At 42.1% G+C, this 20063-nt stretch overlaps 2 protein-coding genes across 7 annotated transcripts in view; both read right to left on the minus strand.

Moving 5' to 3' along the window:
* Positions 1 to 235: 235 nt before the first annotated feature.
* On the minus strand, positions 236 to 5992 carry LOC142496460 (nicotinamide N-methyltransferase-like). The gene is made up of 3 exons (XM_075603156.1): positions 5833 to 5992; positions 4170 to 4377; positions 236 to 756 (listed from the first exon to the last, which is right to left on the minus strand). The coding sequence occupies exons 1-3, from the start codon at positions 5978 to 5980 to the stop codon at positions 330 to 332; spliced, it is 783 nt and encodes a 260-aa protein (XP_075459271.1). The 5' UTR covers positions 5981 to 5992; the 3' UTR covers positions 236 to 329.
* Positions 5993 to 9911: 3919 nt separating this feature from the next.
* The window catches only part of LOC142496957 (nicotinamide N-methyltransferase-like), a 61051-nt gene continuing 50899 nt past the window's right edge, over positions 9912 to 20063 (minus strand). For all 6 annotated transcript variants that reach the window (XM_075604083.1, XM_075604081.1, XM_075604082.1 and 3 more), the window contains 2 exons: positions 19843 to 20050; positions 9912 to 18349 (listed from right to left, as the gene is read on the minus strand). In XM_075604083.1, coding sequence (XP_075460198.1) covers positions 17932 to 18349; positions 19843 to 20050 — 626 coding nt within the window. In that variant the 3' untranslated portion in view covers positions 9912 to 17931. The remainder of the gene's footprint in view (positions 18350 to 19842; positions 20051 to 20063) is intronic.

A 20063-nucleotide genomic window follows, 5' to 3' on the forward strand; every position in this document is an offset into this window, starting at 1 on the left:
GCAATCGGCATGTTTAGAGAGAAGGTTGAACCATAATCGGAACTTATTCCGTCTTGCTCTCTTGCCATGTTACAGACACTCACAGCGTTAATCCTTGGTGCTGCAAACCCCGCAGTCATGTGGCCGCATCACCGCAGACTTGCTACATCTGTATTACAATCTGCCTAAGAAACATTTATTATATGATGAGGGTTAAATAATAGTCAAACGCCAGGGTGCTCATACAGTCTGTTTAACTCAGAGTCTTATAGGTTTTTTTTTATTAATAACAGGGGAAATGAACTGCAAACATACAAAACCAGATAATCATCCCTGTACAATTCTTATGGTCATTTCATTTTATAAGCCAAAAGGAAATAAGCCTCCAAACCCTCTCTCCCATCCCCAGATCCCTTGGGATTTTTGAGCAGATCAAACTTGTCAATGCTGAATCCTGCTTCATCCAAGGCTTCTTCTAGAAAACCCTTCTCTATATAAAGGTCAGAGAAATTGGTTTCCCCAACTCTATATGAATGGTTTTTCAGGATCCCACAGATTATCAGAGGACCTCCAGGTTTTAACATGGAGGTGATATTTTTCAGTGCACTGCGATAGGCATCATGGTCCTTACATGCAGCTTCTAAGCACAAAGAAGTCATGATGCAGTCTCCCTGGGGAAGGATGATGGGATCTACAGGGTTGCTTTTCAGGACATTACATTTCAGATACTGTTTGCACTTCATTCTTAATTTCTCTTGTTTCTCCATCCACTTGTTGCTGAAATAACAGAAAGAGAGAAGTGTTCATTTTGTGAGTTTCTAAAAGAAAATACCTACGCACTTCTGTAGCACGTGAAGCCTTTTTTTTTAATATGATTGATATAATAGAGTAGTTGCGTGCATAATATATAGTTTAACTTTACAAACTTTCAGGAACGTCCCTTCAGACGTTGAGCGGTAAAATGTACATCTACGGTACAGTATATATTCGACTGGAAAGCAGGGAACTGCACTGTATGGCAATTGGGGCTCATATAAGTGTTATAGACCCGGTGTCTGTATTAATGGGACAGCATTTTGAATGGATTGTAAAGGAGAGAGGTGTGAGGCAGGGAGGCCAGATAAAAGAATGTTGTAGTAGTTAACACGGGAAAGAACAAGGGTATGCATTTGTGTTGTAGTGATAGTGGAACATAGGAAGGTAATTTCTTAGCAAGTAGCGATGGAAACGGCGTAAATATGTGGAGAGCAGAAAAGGGAGGCGTATAATGTAATCCCTATACAGGTTGCTTAGATCCATCCTGGCTTATGGTTTAGTTTAGGATGTGATGTCATCTGAAAACCATGACATACCATGGTATGGAGTTTGTATTATTATATATGTCATTAGGCTTATCCTTGCTGAACACCTCGGCACAGAGTCCTTAAAAAATAAGTCTTCCAGCACCTACAACCTCCCTTTTTTCGCATTGCTTACCTTTTACCTTTTATCTTGTCTGTAACTGTTGCCTACACCCATAATCATATATAGCCATGGCTGGTCCAGATTATCTTTCTGCCTTCCTGTCACGTAAGTTCTGATAGCTATAGACTGTGACAGGCTATCCTGTGGGTTTACTTCATGCAGCCTCCCTGAGTGGCAGAAGTGGAGGTGACACTGGTCTGTGCATCCAATCATGGTGCAGACCTTGTGCCCTCCCCTTTCTGCATTAAGGAGCAAGCATTCCAAATTATAGAGAGAGTCCTTCCCAGCCGGGGAAGAGAGAGGAGCTCATCTCTGCCCCATCTGGGGTAGAGATATGCCTGCAGTACCTCCTGGGGCTTTTTGCAGCCCAAGATCTAAATAGAGCTCCAGGCCTCAAGATTATTAGAAGGCTGGTACACTCCAGAGATCTGGGATCTATACTAAACTACAAAGCATATGCTTTCATGACATCCGCAGTGGCTGCCTGAATAAAGATCCCTTTTATATACCTGCCTGAGTAACAGTCTATTGGGTAGGAGTATGATATCTGTCGTGATGGGGACTGTCTTCAGGATCCCTGAAGCCTACTTTTACTGGAGGCGCTGATGACACCAAACTGAGAGTCTGAGGATCACCTAAAGGCTATTTTGTTTCCCCTTATCAATGCAGAAGCTCATCTCTCCTGGACCCTCACAGGTAACCAGCACCATGACACCGGTAGCCAGGGCAAGATCTTTCAGAAGTGGTGGGGGGAGGAGGGAGAAGCAGTGTTACACATATATATGTGGCCTGGGTTCCCTGGTTTGGCCTTTACCTCCGCTGCAGCTTGGGAGAAAGGGTACTGCGTGGACTACAGCCCACAGAAGGCCACAGGGCTGTGGAGTCAGGTGACTAGGCCTGGCCAATAGAGTGTTAGGTTGTGGTCCCAGTACAGCCTGTGCGCATGGCGCAGCGTTCACTGTGCGTGTAAGCACCGCCCCTCAATGGGGCTGGGCCCACTACGCACATATCACGCAGAAGGTGCAGCCGCGCCGTGCTGTAGTGTTTTTCCCAACTTAATAAAATTGAGTTTACTCCTAGCGACGGAGGCGTGGCCACGCCCCCACTGGCGGTTCACCCAATGAGGACGAACCAGCCGTGTGATGTAATGGCCACGCCTCCGCAAATCCCCAACCACGACCCCTCCCGTCGCAAGATTCTCCTCTCCTCACAGACCGCAGATCGCGGCTAGCGCTGTGACACGTGCCGCCCCCCCGCCGGGCCAGACATTACTTGGACCGCAGCCTTAGGATCCCCTGCTGAGGCAGTTGTGACAGTTGGTGCTTTGAGGGTTTTCTGGCAGTTGGAGCAGGGACACAGCTAGGGGAGGTTGTACAGGTGTAGGGGTCTGTGACCCTCTGCACTAGGCCAGAAATCTCCTATGCCCTAGTTAGACCCCAACACACTCTAAGCTTGTGGCTGCTGTAGGGAAGGCCCCTTCAGTTAGGGATCCTGCCCCTTTTGTGGTTATCCAGCTTAGGGCCACAGCTGTGTCATTGAAGCATTGTTACCGCAGTCTGGGACCAGGCTGCAATAGGAGCGACCATCATCGCAGCGGTTACTCCAGCGGTAGGCATCCCATCCAGCGGACGATATCGTTGGATCGGCGGATCCTCTGCTTCTACTCGTTAGCGTGCACGGATGTGGACACACCCGGCAGGTACCGTTCACCAAACATGCACCAACATCTGTACAGTAAGGTGCTGATCACGCCTAGAGGGGTGGGCATCTTTGGGGGACACTTATTGGTTGAAGTGACCAAGGGACACCTCTGGTACTGTGGACACGGTGTGGGGGTACATGGTGATAGGACAAAGCCCTGCGCGGCTAGTGATTACTGTGATAGCTGTAACCAGTAGAGTTAGTATATCCTCTGTGTTGATTAGTTTAAATATATGACAGTAAAATGTTATTGCATAATCTGTGAGCTGTTGTTGGTTCCTGTTTGGGTTATCTCATATAATTGGGATCCTGTGCAGGTGGAGGCGCTGCCACATATATTTGTTAACCCAGGCTCCCAGTGGCGGAGGCTCAGCTCTCGTGAGCCTACAGGTATTGTATTATATTGTATGTCTTTATTCATATAGCGCCATAAATGTACATAGCGCTTCACAGTAGTAATACATATCATATAAATAACAAATAATATAAATAACAGATCATGGGAATACGTGCTTCAGACATACTGTAAAAGTAACATTAAGGAAGGAGTACCTGCTCCGAGGAGCTTACAATCTAATTGGTAGGTAGGGAGAACGTACAGAGACAGTAGGAGGGAATACTAGTAAGTGCGTCTGCAGGGGGCAAAGCTTTATGTGTCATGTGTCCATGATTATCCAGTGCTACTCATATGCTTCTTTAAGCAGATGTGTCTTAAGGTGGGTCTTAAAGGTGGATAGCGAGGGGGCTAGTCGGGTATTGAGGGGAAGGGCATTCCAGAGGTAACGCCAGCACCAGTAGTCCCTTCATGCTAGAGGGAAAAAAGACTACATACTGTATATGTTATCTATATTTGTCCATGAAATGTCTGTAAATATAATGTATAAACCTGTTCATTTAATGTAAATGTGTATTTTTATAATAACTATGCCCAGGACATACCTGAAAACAAGCGATAGCTCTCAATGTATTATTTCCCAGTAAATCATTTTGTAAATACAAATACCTTATACTGTCACATACAGTACCTGTCCCCCTCCAGCTCACAAACATATTTCACTGTTGAACTCCAATCAAACGCTCTCGGTTCATTCTTCAGCCATTTCTCAAACTCCTCTCGGTTCTGGTCGGCATAGTCTGAAACGGTGATCTCGTCAAAAGCTTCACAGGCTGAGAGGAGCTGGTAGATGGTGGGACCGGTGCCGATATCAATCAGGGTTTTACCTTTCACTTTACCTGGGGGTGACACCAGAGAAATTGAAATTTTATTGTGCAGAAATTTAATAGTTTTTCAAGTTATCGCTGAACTAAACACTCTTTACAATCAGAGTTACATTGCAGACCACGGATAGCAGATACTTCATGTCATATACTCAATAAACATTATTTTATTTAAATATTCCAGTCAACATTTGCCATTAAAATGCACGGGATGAGAAGAAGGTGCTTCCAGTGTCTACTTATTAAAATTTACTGGCTGTGAAACTGATGCAAAACCCTCATCAGATTAATCAAAGAAAATCAATCACATTGAGCGCAATTAGATTTTTGTCTTTGATAAATCTGGTGCTGTATTTTGCACCTGTATTTATGCAGTTCTGCAGCTGTACACTTTTGGTAAACAGGGGTATATTAAAAAATGTAAATGTTGCTTTAAATTGTTGCCTTATAAAATTTGTTTTAACATTTTTGCCTCGGTTCTTCAGGCAGTAGCAATCTGTGTGTGTTCTCATGTAAATAATTCACAATTTATTTTATCTCTTGCTTTATTCAATCACAGGATCCTGATAGAAAGGTGTTAAAAAGCTTGGTCTCTGTGACAGTTGGTGTGCTGGTTTTCAGAGTTCTCCACCAACATTCAGTAGATAATGTAACACTTTTGAGTAATCCAGGGTGTATGATGATATTGGGTGCGGGCCAGGAAGGAGGGGATTGTATGTATGTATGTATGTATGTATGTATGTATGTATGTATGTATATGTATGTATGTATGATGTATGTATGTATGTATGTACTGTATGTATGTATGTATGTCTTTATTTATATTGTGCCATTATTGTACATAGCACTTCACAACATTAATACAGGTGATAATAATATAAATAACAAAAAACACATTGTGGGAAGAAGTGCTTCAGACATACAAGTAACATTTAGGAAAATGAGTCCCTGTTCCTAAGAGCTTACAATCGAATTGAAAAGCTTACAATCTAATTGCAACCAGAGCCATGGTTAATTCACAAAAATCATCATACTTTCTCCAAAACTCTCAGTCAATTAAAACAGGGTTGTTAAACTCCAGTCCTCACCCCCCCCCCCCCCCCCCCCAACACCGCCCACCCCAAGAAAAAAAATATATCAGGTATCACGACAGGTGGCTCAATCAGTCCCAGCTTCAGCAAAGGTGTCTCAAACAGAGGCTCAGACTTCGAAGCTGTGCTATCCTGAAACCTTGACCTGTTGGGGGGGGGGGCTTGAGGACTGGAGTTGAGCTCCCAATAGCTAATATTTCAGTTGCTACATTTGGTAATCTCAAATACAAAGGTGTTCTTCTAGTAGTGACATAGATGTAGTGCCTAATAGGAGAGATATGGATTTTCTGTACCCTTTGGTACATAATCCCTATAAATTAGGGAGATATATGTCACTGACCAGCGTACATAAGAGTGTGGTAATAAGATTGTTACCTACCTGAAGTAAACACTTCACAGTAATGTTTCATGACAAATGTCAGGTACCAATCCCATGAATTCTCTGATCCAAATTGATAATAGCGGTCGAGAAATACCTTTGGGTCAAATTCTTGATGGTAAACCTCTGCTCCTGTAAAGTTAGACATGTTGATCGTCTCGCTATCTCTCACACAGTGACAGTGACAGCACTTGGAATAAGAACACAGAGAAAGTTAAGCCCTAGGCTACTGTAATAGGCACATATCCCTGTTGAACAGACTTTCTCTAAAATCCATCAGGGAGCTGGTTAAGTGCAGCAGGCAATTAACCAGACTTCACTTGGCCAATTCAGTCTGTAAAAAAAGCCTCATGTGGGACAAAGGAGACAGATTTCTTAGCTCACATTTGGCCTGACAGAAGGAGAGCAGAGAAGCCTGCACACACACTGTCTTGAACACAAAGGCTGTGCTGAGATCAAGACATCCAGATACCTATATTTCCTGGACACAGAGGACCCAGGAGCCTGACTGAGATGTAGGGCCACCTGCTTAAGGTACCTCCTGAGACTTTGGGGTGATAGGCTGGTAATGGGAATATCCCTCCAGTCCTGCAGATAGGGTCAGTAGAAGTAAGTTAGCCCTTACAAAGGGATAGGGGTTTGTTATTTTGTTGTTTTTGTATGTTTTGCCTGGATAAAGGAACAGGCTCAATAAAGCCTAGATCGAATTTCACCATAAAACAGTCTCCATTTGCATACCTCTGCACTCATTTCTTACAGCTACCTTACAGGTTAGTAAAGAATTGCACAGAAATGCTGTGCTACCTACTAAGGTGGTGGGGGTTATGTGTAGTTGTACTGTAGGTTTCGGTCAGCTAGTCACTGGAAGACTTATATTTTAAGGACTCTGTGCCGAGGTGATCAGAAAGGATAAGCCTAATGACATATATAATAATACAAACTCCATACCATTGTATGTCATAGTATGTAGATGACAGCCAATCATACACTAGGAGGAAACAAGCATAAGCTTTGTAGAAAATTGTGCTCTCTTAATCCTTTGAACAAATAGGCAATGCATTGGATAAAGAACGAGCCAGGATGGATCTAAGCACAGTGCCTAGGGATTTCATTCTACGCCTCCCTTTTCTGCTCCCCACATATTCACGCTTTATTCCATCACGACATAGTAAGAAATGCCTTTCCTATGTTCCACTAAAACACTAATACATGCCCTTCTTCTTTCCTGTGTTGATTACTACAGTATTCTTTTATCTGGCCTCCCTGCCTCACACCTCTCTCCTTTACAATCCATTCAAAATGATGTCCCATTAATACAGACACTGTTCTATAACACTTATATGAGCCCCATTGTCATACACTGCAGTTCCCTGCTTTCCAGTCGAATATATTCCGTAGATGTAAATTTTTCCTCTCGACATCTTTCTCAGTATTTTTTACCTCATTTTTATATGTGCTTAGTATCAAAGTCCTGATGAAGGGACATTAATGAAAGCTTGTAAAGCTAAACTGTCTATTAAGTATACAACTACTATATTATATCACTCATATTAAGGCTGCAGTCCCAGTCAGCACTGTGGCACGCGCGCCCGGCGGGGAGGGGGGGTTGTCACGTGCACAGCGCTAACCGCGATCTGCGGTCTTCCAAGGAGAGAGGGAGATTGCGACGGGAGGGGGCGTGGTGGGGGTTTTGCGGGGGTGTGGCCATGACCTCACACAGCTAGTTCTCCCTCATTGGGGGAACCGCCGGCGGGGGCGTGGCCATGCCTCCTTCACAAGTAACAACAGCACAAAAAGAAAGAAGTAAATCTAGAGAACCAGAGAAGCGAGATAGAAGAGAAAGAAGTAAATCAGTAAGAGTAAATAGAGAAGAACAAAGACAAAAAGAGAAAGAAAAGGGAAGAGAGAAAGATAGATATAGACAAACACAACAAAATAAACGCAGTGAAAACCAGGATAGATATATGGATAACCGAAAAAAACAAAGTAGATACACAGAATGGAGATCAAATAATAATAAAAGAACAGAAGGGGGAAACTAAAGGCCCTATAAGGAACGAGATTTTCACCTAAGAGGAAAGAGAGAACCTACTAGAAGGGAGCGGGAGTATAGAGAAGATAGAGAGCCTGAAAGAAGAGATCTCAGTAATAGAAGAGATCAAGAAAGATATAGATCACCGTGGAGGAAAGAGAATCATTCTGAAAACCAGGAACCTCCTTTTTTAGAACAGAGGAGGGGGTGGGAGAGGGACAGAGAGCAGGAGGGTTACTATCCCAGAATGTGGAGGGCGACATCAGCTATAACCTCAAGAGGAGTGAGAAACGGGGAAAGAAGAGAGGCTGTAGAGGGGGGAAGAAAGGAACAGAGAAGGTAAAGAAAATAGATAAGAAAATAGGAATCTTTAATTTGAGCAAATATAAACTAAAAGAGGAAGAAGAGGAAGTTTTAAGTAGAGGTTTGAACTTTGCCCCATCAAATAGGACATCATCATTCCAAATGTTCATTGATGCTCAAAAATATGTGAGGCGCTTGACATTGAAGAGATATTATGCCAAAATAAAGCAAGATCAAAGAGAAATAGTAATGACAAATGCAGAAAACAAAGATGACCCATTTATACATACGAGTTTAAAAAAACTGTCTAAATTTTATCCAAGTTTCTGTAAGGGTCCATATCTGGAAACCTTTCAAAAACTAATTGAAGAAGACCTGAAAAAGATAAGTGACAAGAAGAACAGAAATAGACCAAATTTGAATAAGAAAGAAAGGGAAGTATTAGATGATCTATCCAAAAATAAAGAAATCGTAATAAAACAAGCAGATAAGGGGGGAGGTGTAGTTATCTTAGACACACCAGATTATGTAAAAGAGGCTGAGCGTCTGTTGGGAGATGAAACCACCTATATGAAGCTAAAATCAAATCCAAAGATAAAATTTGCAAAAGAAATGATATCTATGTTGGATGATGGCCTGGAAAAAGGGATCCTTTTAAAAAAAGAGTATGACTTCATTAGAATAGAGAATCCAAAGAGACCAGTTTTTTACTATCTCCCGAAACTACATAAGTCGCTAATCAATCCACCCGGAAGGCCCATAATATCGGGGATAAACTCATTAACTCAAAACCTATCAGCATATATAGATACGCTACTACAACCTGCAGTGAAAAAACTCCCATCACATTTAAAGGACACAACACAGATAATTCAGTTGTTAGAGAAAATGGTCTGGCAACCAGAATTTCTGCTGGCAACTTGTGATATAACATCACTGTATACGTGCATAGACCATATGCAGAGATGTGATGCCACGAAATACTGTTTGGAAAAACACCTGACAATAGCTCCAACCCAGTTGGATTTTATTATTGATGGGATTAAGTTTATTCTTGATCATAATGCCTTCTGGTTTGGGGAGGAATTCTACCTACAGACAAGAGGGACTGCGATGGGCACCAGGTTTGCCCCCAGTTACACAAATCTATTTCTTGGTTGGTGGGAAGACCAAGTTATTTGGCCCAACCAGATATGGGAGGCAAACCTGGTGCTCTATCGTCGCTATATTGACGATATTATGATTATATGGAGGGGAGATCCAACATCCCTAAAAAGTTTCTTTGACACAATTAATCAAAACAATGTTAATCTGAATTTTACATATAATATCAGCCCCACCAAAGTAGAATTTTTAGATATAGAGATTTTTATAGAAACGGATAGAATTAATACGAGAACACATTTTAAATCAGTTAACTGCAATAATTTTATAAAAGCAGACAGCTGCCACAAGAAAAATTGGCTTGCAAACGTCCCCTATGGGGAATTCAGACGTTTAAAAAGAAATTGTACACAACTGGAAGATTATGAAAATCAGATCATGCCAATGAAAGAGAGATTTCTGGAGAAAGAATATAAAGTACAGACAGTGGAAACAGCTATCAAAAACGTAGGAGAATTAAATAGAACAGAACTGCTAACATATAAGAAGAAAAAATCAGACAACAAATTTGGAGAAAATGTTATTCCTTTTATTACGACTTTTAGCATACAGTCAAATAAAATTAAAGGTATTTTAAAAAAACATTGGCACATTTTAAAACAGGATCAATGGTTAAAAGAAATCATAGGAGAAAAACCAGATGTGATTTTCTCACGAGCACCGAATTTAAAACAAAAATTAGTTACAAGCTATCTCCACCCAAAACAAAATCAATGTTGGTTGGATAAATTGTCTAAAGGTTTCTCTAAATATCTAAACTGCAGAGCATGTAAAAATAATACACAACAAAACACAAAGAGCATATCTTTTAAAAGTACTGTTTCGTCAATTGAATACCCAATAAAATCCCATATTACTTGCAATAGCAAAGGCATAGTGTATGTCTTGCAATATGGATGCAATCTCCAATACGTAGGAAGAACGATACGTAAATTAAAGACATGAATTGGAGAACACATTAGGAATATTATACAGGCATACCCCGGTTTAAGGACACTCACTTTAAGTACACTCGTGAGTAAGTACATATTGCTCAATAGGCAAACGGCAGCTCGCGCATGCGCCTGTCAGCACGTCCTGAACAGCAATACCGTCTCCCTACCTGTACCGAAGCTGTGCGCAAGCGGGGAGACTATAGAGCCTGTTACACAAGCGTTATTTACGTCAGTTATGCACGTATATGATGATTGCAGTACAGTACATGCATCGATAAGTGGGAAAAAGGTAGTGCTTCACTTTAAGTACATTTTCGCTTTACATACATGCTCCGGTCCCATTGCGTACGTTAATGCGGGGTATGCCTGTAAATGGTTTAGAAACCGATAGTGTGTCAAACCATTACAGGATCAAACATAACAAAAACCCTGCATGTTTAAAGTTCCTTGGAATAGAACAGGTAAAGACAAATTGGAGGGGAGGAGACTTTATTCAAAAAATATCACAAAGAGAATCCTTTTGGATCTTCTCCCTTCAAACCCTGGCACCAAAAGGGTTCAATCTGGAGTTGGAATTGACAGCATTTATTTGAATATTTAAACTGCAGAAACTTGGAACTCCACTTCTTTTTGGCACCTTTTAATATAGTAAGATAAGAAGATAGAATGTAATATGTTTTTAAATAGTCATATTAAGTATTTATATAAGTTATTATTTTAAGCTTTATTGTCAGGTATTGATGTATTTATAGCTATGCAAGAGAGTGATTTAAACAGAGCAATCACCTATGCAAATAGAGAGACAAAGAAACAGTGTAAGATTGGACAATTAAAGGACTGAAGGATATATAAAGTGCTGTTACCCTACATGCATCTACATCACTGAGGAAGCATTTTGCGAAACGCGTCTGACAGTTTTTGGTCTTCACAAGCTACCATACAGAGGAGTAGAGTGGAATCCCAATTTGGCCAGCATCACGACCGGAGTGCATGCGCATGCGCGGAAGGCGGAAGCGGCAGCAAGGAGGTTGACGAACGGGAGAGAGACCAGGCTGTGCACAAGTCTGGGTAAACCACCCGATTTTCACCTACATCGCTGCACTACCATCCTACCAATTGGGACAGACTCCACGCGGACACCTAACCACTTGGGAGGAAGTCCGGCAGAGACTGAAAACATCTCCTTTCTGTGCCATTTTTTAATGGCCGCTTGTGAGTTGGCAATCTCTTTTTTAATCAATTTTGTTTAATAAACGGTATTATACTATGTTTTCCCTGTCTTCCCCCTTTTTCCGGAGGTCAAACTAAGAAGCACACACTATACCCAAGGTGGATTCTGGTGTTTCAATGTAAGTGCGCCTCTCATACATTTCATTCCCCAGCATACTACTGTGATTTAACCTTTCCTGATTGTGGCCCCTCTGTCTGTTTTATATTGCATGTGTCCTGGAAATCTGAGTGAAACACCGTACCGGAGGATCCCCCCCCCCTTATTTTCTGTGACTAATACAGAGGTTGGTGAATCACCTCTGAAAGAAACTCTGGCAGCAGGACTACACTCTATGAGGGACTGAAACTTTGAACCCATTTTAATACGGTTGGCGCAGTTATTTTATTTTTCTTTGTAAAGCTAAACTGTCTATTAAGTATACAACTACTATATTATATCACTCATATTAAGGCTGCAGTCCCAGTCAGCACTGTGGCACGCGCGCCCGGCGGGGGCGTAGGGGGGGGTTGTCACGTGCACAGCGCTAGCCGCGATCTGCGGTCTTCCAGGGAGAGAGGGAGATTGCGACGGGAGGGGGCATGGTGGGGGTTTTGCGGGGGCGTGGCCATGACCTCACACAGCTAGTTTTCCCTCATTGGGGGAACCGCCGGCGGGGGCTTGGCCACGCCTCCTTCGCAAGTTCTAAACTCAATTTCATTGAGTTTAAAAAACCTGGCAGTATGGCTCGGCTGCACCTTCAGAGGAAAGGTGTGTACTGGGCTCAGCCCCATTGAGGGGCGGTGCTTATACACACAGCGCACGTGCGCTGAAACTGTCACTGGAACCGAAGCCTTAAAAGGCTTCACGTGCTACAGAAGTGCGGAGGTATTTTCTTTTAGAAACTCACAAAATGAACACTTCTCTCTTTCTGTTATTTCAGAAACAAGTGGATGGAGAAACAAGAGAAATTAAGAATGAAGTGCAAACAGTATCTGAAATGTAATGTCCTGAAAAGCAACCCTGTAGATCCCATCATCCTTCCCCAGGGAGACTGCATCATGACTTCTTTGTGCTTAGAAGCTGCATGTAAGGACCATGATGCCTATCGCAGAGCACTGGAAAATATCACCTCCATGTTAAAACCTGGAGGTCCTCTGATAATCTGTGGGATCCTGAACAGCCATTCCTATAGAGTTGGGGAAACCAATTTCTCTGACCTTTATATAGAGAAGGGTTTTCTAGAAGAAGCCTTGGATGAAGCAGGATTCAGCATTGACAAGTTTGATCTGCTCAAAAATCCCAAGGGATCTGGGGATGGGAGAGAGGGTTTGGAGGCTTATTTCCTTTTGGCTTATAATAAGAAATGACCATAAGAATTGTACAGGGATGATTATCTGGTTTTGTATGTTTGCAGTTCATTTCCCCTGTTATTAATAAAAACCCCATAAGAGTCTGAATTAAACAAACTGTATGAGCACCCTGGAGTTTGACTATTATTTAACCCTCATCATATAATAAATGTTTCTTAGGCAGATTGTAATACAGATGTAGCAAGTCTGCGGTGATGCGGCCACACGACTGCGGGGGTCGCCGCACAAGGGATTAACGCTGTGAGTGTCTGTAACGGAAGCATAGACACCCAGTTGCGTTCTTGCCGCATACACTGTCCTCAGATCCACTTACTACCTCTTCATTCTCAAACATTCCCTTACTTTCAAAAATGCTGTCTATTTTTAATTATTGCCATTTGAACCAAAAATATGGTGGCAAGAGAGCAAGATAAGTTCCTATTGTGGTTCAGCCTTTTCTCTAAACATGCCGATTGTGTCCAGCATAATCTCTAAAGTTAAAAAGAGTTATTGATACTTTTTTTTTATTTTTTGTGGTTTCTGTATGGTAATCTGTCATGGGTTTTGCCTGGGACAAGGTGTTTCGAGGGTGTAGTATCTCATTTAAAACACAAACAGTACAAACATACTGAAAACAAGGTATAGAAGAGTATGTACAGTATGTATATCTTTATTTATACTCTGCCATTATGTACATAGCGTGACACAGCAGTAATACATGGGACATAATAGTATAACACAGAATGGGAATAAGAGCTTCACACATATAAGTAATATTCGGAAAAAGAGTCCTAAGTAGGAAAAACGTACAGAGACAGTAGGAAGGTGTTCTAGTAAGTGTGTCTGCAAAGGGCCAAGGTCGATGTATGATCTTAGTCCTGCTCTTAGATCCAATCTCGCCACCCCTGGGCTATTGAGATGAGATCAGTGATAAATTCGCTATTTCAGAGCCCCGATGAGATTCTCGAGGCTAGTAGAGTAGCAACATTTTAGAAAAAATGCAAGTAGGAGCGGTTTGGCAGCTTCCACTTGGTGAGTTGGCCAGGGTCGAGAATGCCTGGGAAAATGCACTCCCCCTACGAGTTTGGTAACTTATCAAGGCTTTCTGATTAGCCACTGTACAGTCCCTAGCCAAATTGTTCTAGAACTGTTCAAAAAACCATGATGAGTTTGTTATCAAACCTACTAGAATAGACCACAAGATGTAAGGAGGGGCCGAGGAGTGTTTAGTAAGATATTAGGGTGAGATATAAGGAGGGACAGAGGAGTATATAGCTTTAAAAGTAATAGGGAGAATGTGTGTTTGGTTCCTTTGCCTAAAATCCCTACCATAATTTCTGAGTTTCCTTTCCTCTCTGTCCCGCTTCTACTCATATAGCTGCCAGTCACTTGATGTTAATGCCATTAATAACTTCACACTATTTTGAATAAGGGTTTATTTTAATGGGAAAGCTCTGTAGCTGCTCTTCTGCACTATTCCTATACCCTGTAAGAGCAAGCCTTTAATACCCAGTGCCTAACTTACACACAAAACATCCCCCCTCTCTCTTTCTCCTGCACCCTTCTTACTAACAGCAGAGCAGACAGCCTGAAAGGTATCCCCACTAGTGAGGGCTCTCTAGTCCCAAAGTATAAGGGAAATAAATGGATGCATTGATAAGTATAGAAACTTTAATGGAGCTGAACTCCAAAATTAAAAAATAGGGTATACATAAGGCAACGCAAAAAATACATATATGTTTCTGAAGGTTTGACACCCAAAATAGTAATCAATAAACAATAACCCAGCGAAAGTTTTTGATTGATTACAAATAAGGTTTGCTATTCAGGTCTTGTACCACAGATCTGTAGCTATGAGCAATCAGTACAGAGGAGAGTATATGTGGTTGAAAGATTTCATAAATTGTCATGTTTACAGAGTAGCCAGAAGCTCAGACATAAATAAGATACTGAGTAAATGGTATGTTGACTTTAGCATGGGCAGATTGGAGCTCCTGTGTATTTCTAAATTTAAATACCAATCCTATTTGATACTGTGTTAGAAATGCTGCCTTAGGCTGAATGGGTAGTTGGATGTTAACCCATTAGTATCCGGTTATGTAGTTCAAAGCCTTACCAACTGTTTGGGACTCTTACTGACCCCACCGCGTTACCGTCCTGCCACAGTAACTATGAATGTTTTCAAATGGGTTAATGATGTGAACCTATTCGCAAGAAAGCTTCTACTGCACAAGATGTATAAGAGGAGAGGTCAGAACATGGTTAGAAATGTAGGCATTACCTTATGTGACAACCAAGATCTGGACAATTCGAGAAATCTCCCATCACTTATGGAAGAATCCGAGAGAGTACAAGGGGAGGGACCCTTTACATCCCTTAAACCAAGATCTAAATTTAATCCACCATCTGAGATTAGTCCTAATGTCAATGTGTTTGTAGACCTAGTTACTAGGGACCTAGAGAACATTCAGAGAGATTACAAACCAAAAAAATCTCAGTCAGGGAACTAAAAGCTCTTAAAGATCTTGAACAAGAGCATAACATTGTTATAAAACTTTCAGATGTAGCCAGGTCTCCCTCTGCGGTTGAACCCCCCCCCCTTGTTTGTACTCACTTTTGCGCAGTCAGGAGAGTTTGGGCGGGATGCGGGGGCGTGTGCATGCATCTTCAAGAACTCCATGGGAGGGGGCGTGCGGATGCCAGTGTGCGCCGAGACGGCGATCGCGTTGGCGGGAGCTCCGATGGTTGCAGAGGGAGCCGCCATCTTGTGGGCACTCTCGCATGCGCAGACGAGTGGCGACGGCTATTCATGTTGCGCATGCGCAGTGGGAAAGCGTGCGAAGGCTAGCCATTCAGGGAAGTCTCTTGGAAGGGACTGTAAGTTCCATGAGCCTTAGGAGTGTCCCACCTGACACTAGGGAGCCAATAGGAGCTGGGGCAGTCCTGACAGGCAGGATAAGAAAGTGTGTCACAGGGAGCAGACAGGCAGAGTGTGACAGGCAGAGGTAGGGGACAGAGGGTCCGTGCAGAGAGGCAAGTAGCCTCTGCACTAGGCCAGCAAAAAACCCTAGGCCCAAGATAGGCCCTGAGTCAGTGTATACAGTAGCTTATGGCTGCTATAGGGACAGGCCCTAGCCTAGGGAACGGGTCCTTTTAGTAGCTGAATATAGTTAGGGACACAGCGGACGCTGAACTCCCTGAGGTAGAGGTCTGGAACCAGGCCTCATCAAAGAGACTAAAGAGACACTACCCGGATGGGATCACCCTGACAACGTCGTGGAGGAGAGTGGATCGGCGGATCCTTTGTGAATTTTCATCGGACCGGGTGCTGGTGCGCCCGGCAGGTAAAGTCAGCAAGTGCACCAACAAACCGGTATAATAAGGTGATGATCATGCCTAGAGGGGTGGGCATCTTTGGGGGACACTTATTGAGTGAAGTGACCAAGGGACACCTCTGGTACTGTGGACACGGTGTGGGGATACACGGTGTTGGGTAACACTTCTGGGGAGGAAAGCCCTGCGAGGTGTGGAGCCTTTGTACACCTATTTGTTTACCATAAGGGAGAGTCATCCTATGCATATGCAATTCACTGTTACAAGTAAAGGTTCCGTTCATTTTATACTGTGTGTGTTTATCATTGTGTCCTGTGAGGGGCTGCTTCCGCTCTGCTGGTATCCCTCACAGGTGGAGGTGCTGCACCAGAGTAAGTACACACCCCAGGCTCTCCGTGGCAGAGGCTCGGGCTCCTGGAGCCGACAGGTATATAGCAGCACTGGTAGCTTCATGTGTTCTGGGGGATACAGGGCTTTCCAGATAAAGAAGGTAACCTGGTAATATTCAACAGTGAGGACTACATCAAAGAGAACCAGAGATGACTTGCTGTTTTGATGACTGTGCAGGCTTTACAGCTGTGACAACTGAATGAGCCCTTGGATTTGGTTGGTAGCCATGTTGGGACAGTCCTGCTTTCAAAATGGCTATGGACCAGACTATCGCAGAGGTTTCTATACCTGGGCTTGTCATTTCAGGGTAGGTTTGCAAAATCTCCATAACATCATCCTTAGCCCGAAGGATATGCCAATGTTTTTGGAAAATGTCCCTAGCATGGCCTCATTGCTCATTGAAGGTCCCAATTAATCTTATTGTTTTGGATTGTCGTGGAGTGATTTTATCTACCAGCAAGTCCTGTGTTGCAGTTTGTTTTTTCCTTTTATAGGCTTGGTTGATCATAGTCTTGGTTGATCATAGTCTTGCTTGATAAATTTGTTGATTTATGGAAAATGATAATATTGATTAGGGGGTGGGACCTATGGGTATGACTAATATGAAGCAAATCCCATAGTAACAAATAGCGTATACATTTGATTGCTTTTCATACATTTCTTTTTCCATCATACTGTTTCCCTGTCCCTTTAGTGGAGTACCAATCTGTGTGACTGTTCTATTCATCCTGCTGTTTCCATGCGTCTTGTGCAGAACACATTTTAAACTGACAAAAAGCCTACTTGAAATAGTTCTCATTGATCTTTGGCTACAGCGCATTGCATTGACTCTTTCTAACTCCTTATGCAAACCCCTTGTGCACTGGGTGTGTTGGTCCATAGATTAGCAATTACTTGATTATTACTAATAGAAAAGGCATCCATCTCCGAAACCTCCTACTTACTCCACAAATCCTTCGACACAGACATACTCAAAAATGGTGCAGCTAAGATGAATACATAGATGCAGCCTGTCACAGGTATATTTAGGGTAAGTGGCAAAAAATATACTGTTCAGTATATAAGAATAAATAAATTGTGCTTTCATTTTGGTGTTGATACCAAGAGCCCAACATTTTTTTCTGTGATAACTGGAGTTTTTGCATATTTATTTGCCCTAGTTTTACAGCTGGGACCATTGATATATGTCCACATTGTCTGAACTTGACCTACTGACCTACTACTGTAAGTTACATTCATTCACTGAGAGATGTTAAATAATTGACCGACTGCAATGTGTTAATACAGTTGGTTTCATTCAGACACATGTTTTTATTTATTTATGACAGAGGAATTAACTTCTTATTTATTTTTTTGGTCATACAGGGTAAAACATTTTCATCCTTATTTAAGTTTTTGGGCCACAAGGAAAAAAGCGTCCATGTCATGGATGGGATTTTTGATTCTTTCCTGCACCTCAAACCTCTCAATGGCGTATCCTTCTTCATGTAGGATTTCATTTATCAACTTCTCCTCCAGATAAACACTGGAGAAGGTGACTTCCCCAACTGTATACATGTGACATCTCAGAACCCCACAGAGCACCAAGTGACCCTCCGACTTTATCATGGAGGTGATATTTTTTAGTGCACTGTGATAATCATCGTTGTTCTTACAGGCAACTTCTAAACACAAAGAGCTCATGATGCAGTCAGCCTGAGGAAGGACCACCGGCTCTACAGGGTTCCTTCTCAGGATGTCACATTTCAGATATTGTTTTACCGTTCTTCTTAGTTTCTCCTCTTTCTCCATCCACTTATCTCTGAAATAAGAGAACAGAATGAGGGATGTTTTAGTTTTATGGAAGAAAATGCCTCAGCACTTCTGTAGCGTGTGATAAACGTAATTCATAATTTAAATGTATAATATAATATAGTTTTATTGACAAGGTTTCAAGTGCTAACTTCCGATCATCATCAGGAGAGTCATACTGAGCAGATGTTTTGAGACTAGAAATTGCCTAAAGTGTATTAAACTGGACTGAACCTGCTACTTACATTGTCACACACATCTCAAACGTTTCCTCTGACTTAATGTAAAGTTCACCCTTTTTAAAGCATCTGGAACATAATGATCCCAGTGACACTATATCTATGGTTTCAATATTGTCAGCTTGTGATATGGGGAGCATTTATATGGAGAAGTCGGAGGAAATAGGGATCAGTTATAAGGTGGGATTATATTGGGTATTAGGAGCAGTTATAGTAAGTGGTTATATGGGGCAATATGAGGCGTTATTATTGAGCAGTTATATGGGGCCATAGGAGTTGTTATAGGGAGGTGTTATATGGGGTAATAGGTAAAGATTATTGACATTTTAAAGCTGTCCCCAGTTTTGTTTTCATAATCAAATCAATTTTTATGTGATATAAAATCAAATATGGTCACCGTTGTGATCCATTAATAATGGTTTAAATATAATGTATCCATTCTGTGTTATTTTAAGTTAGAATTTGTATAAGTGGTTTTTGATTCAATAATAACAGCCAAGAGTGAGCAGGTCCTGTGTAAACCTGTGCAGCTTGTGTCAAACTAGAATAATTTCCTACATTTATACAACAAAAAACAAACAAAGATGCCCAAAGCTACTTCCAATGTGACAAAAATACTCAGTGTAATACCTATATATTCTCTTGGAAAAGGGTAATTTAGTTTAACCCTTTGGCCAAAGTGTCTTAAGCCTGCTGCCACTTACAAGGCATGGCCAAAGCAGGACCTAAAACTCACCTGGGTTAAAATTCTTATTAACCTGTATAATTACAGGAAGAATGATCACATTGGATCTGTCGTAACCTGGCACAATGAAACTGACCTGCCAACTTGGAAAGTGGGGAGGGGCGAGCTTAAACCTTTGGGGAGGGGCCACTACCCTGCCAAAAGCAGCTGATGTTTGGGGTTTCTCAGAGCTTGTTGGGTATCTGTGTGTTTAATTTCCTACATTTCACACAGATGTGGGTACAAAGTAAATGTGTAATACTGCATTGAACCAATATGGTGAACAGGCTCCATACATTTATATTCTTTCAGAGAAGTGTAGAGAGTTAGTAGATATGAGAAATAGCTTCTACAAAGGGTCCATTATGTTTGTTATGTTATGATTTTACATCAGGATTAACACTTTCAGTGGCAGAGGACTCAGTTATGGATGTTATATCTGCCAGTCTGTCCAATAAATGAGTCTCTCTCCTCTTCCCACCACTTTCCTTCCAATTCTCCTCACTTTGCTTTCGCTCTCTACCTCCCACTGTCACAAACCTTGTCCCCTCCAGCTCACAAACATGTTTCACTGTTGAACTCCAATCAAACGCTCCCGGATCATTCTTCAGCCATTTCTCAAACTCCTCTCGGTTCTGGTCGGCATAGTCTGAAACGGTGATCTCGTCAAAAGCTTCACAGGCTGAGAGGAGCTGGTAGATGGTGGGACCGGTGCCGATATCAATCAGGGTTTTACCTTTCACTTTACCTGTGGGTGACAC

This window comes from Ascaphus truei, chromosome 6 (assembly GCF_040206685.1).
Source record: "Ascaphus truei isolate aAscTru1 chromosome 6, aAscTru1.hap1, whole genome shotgun sequence".
NCBI classification, from domain to species: domain Eukaryota; kingdom Metazoa; phylum Chordata; class Amphibia; order Anura; family Ascaphidae; genus Ascaphus; species Ascaphus truei.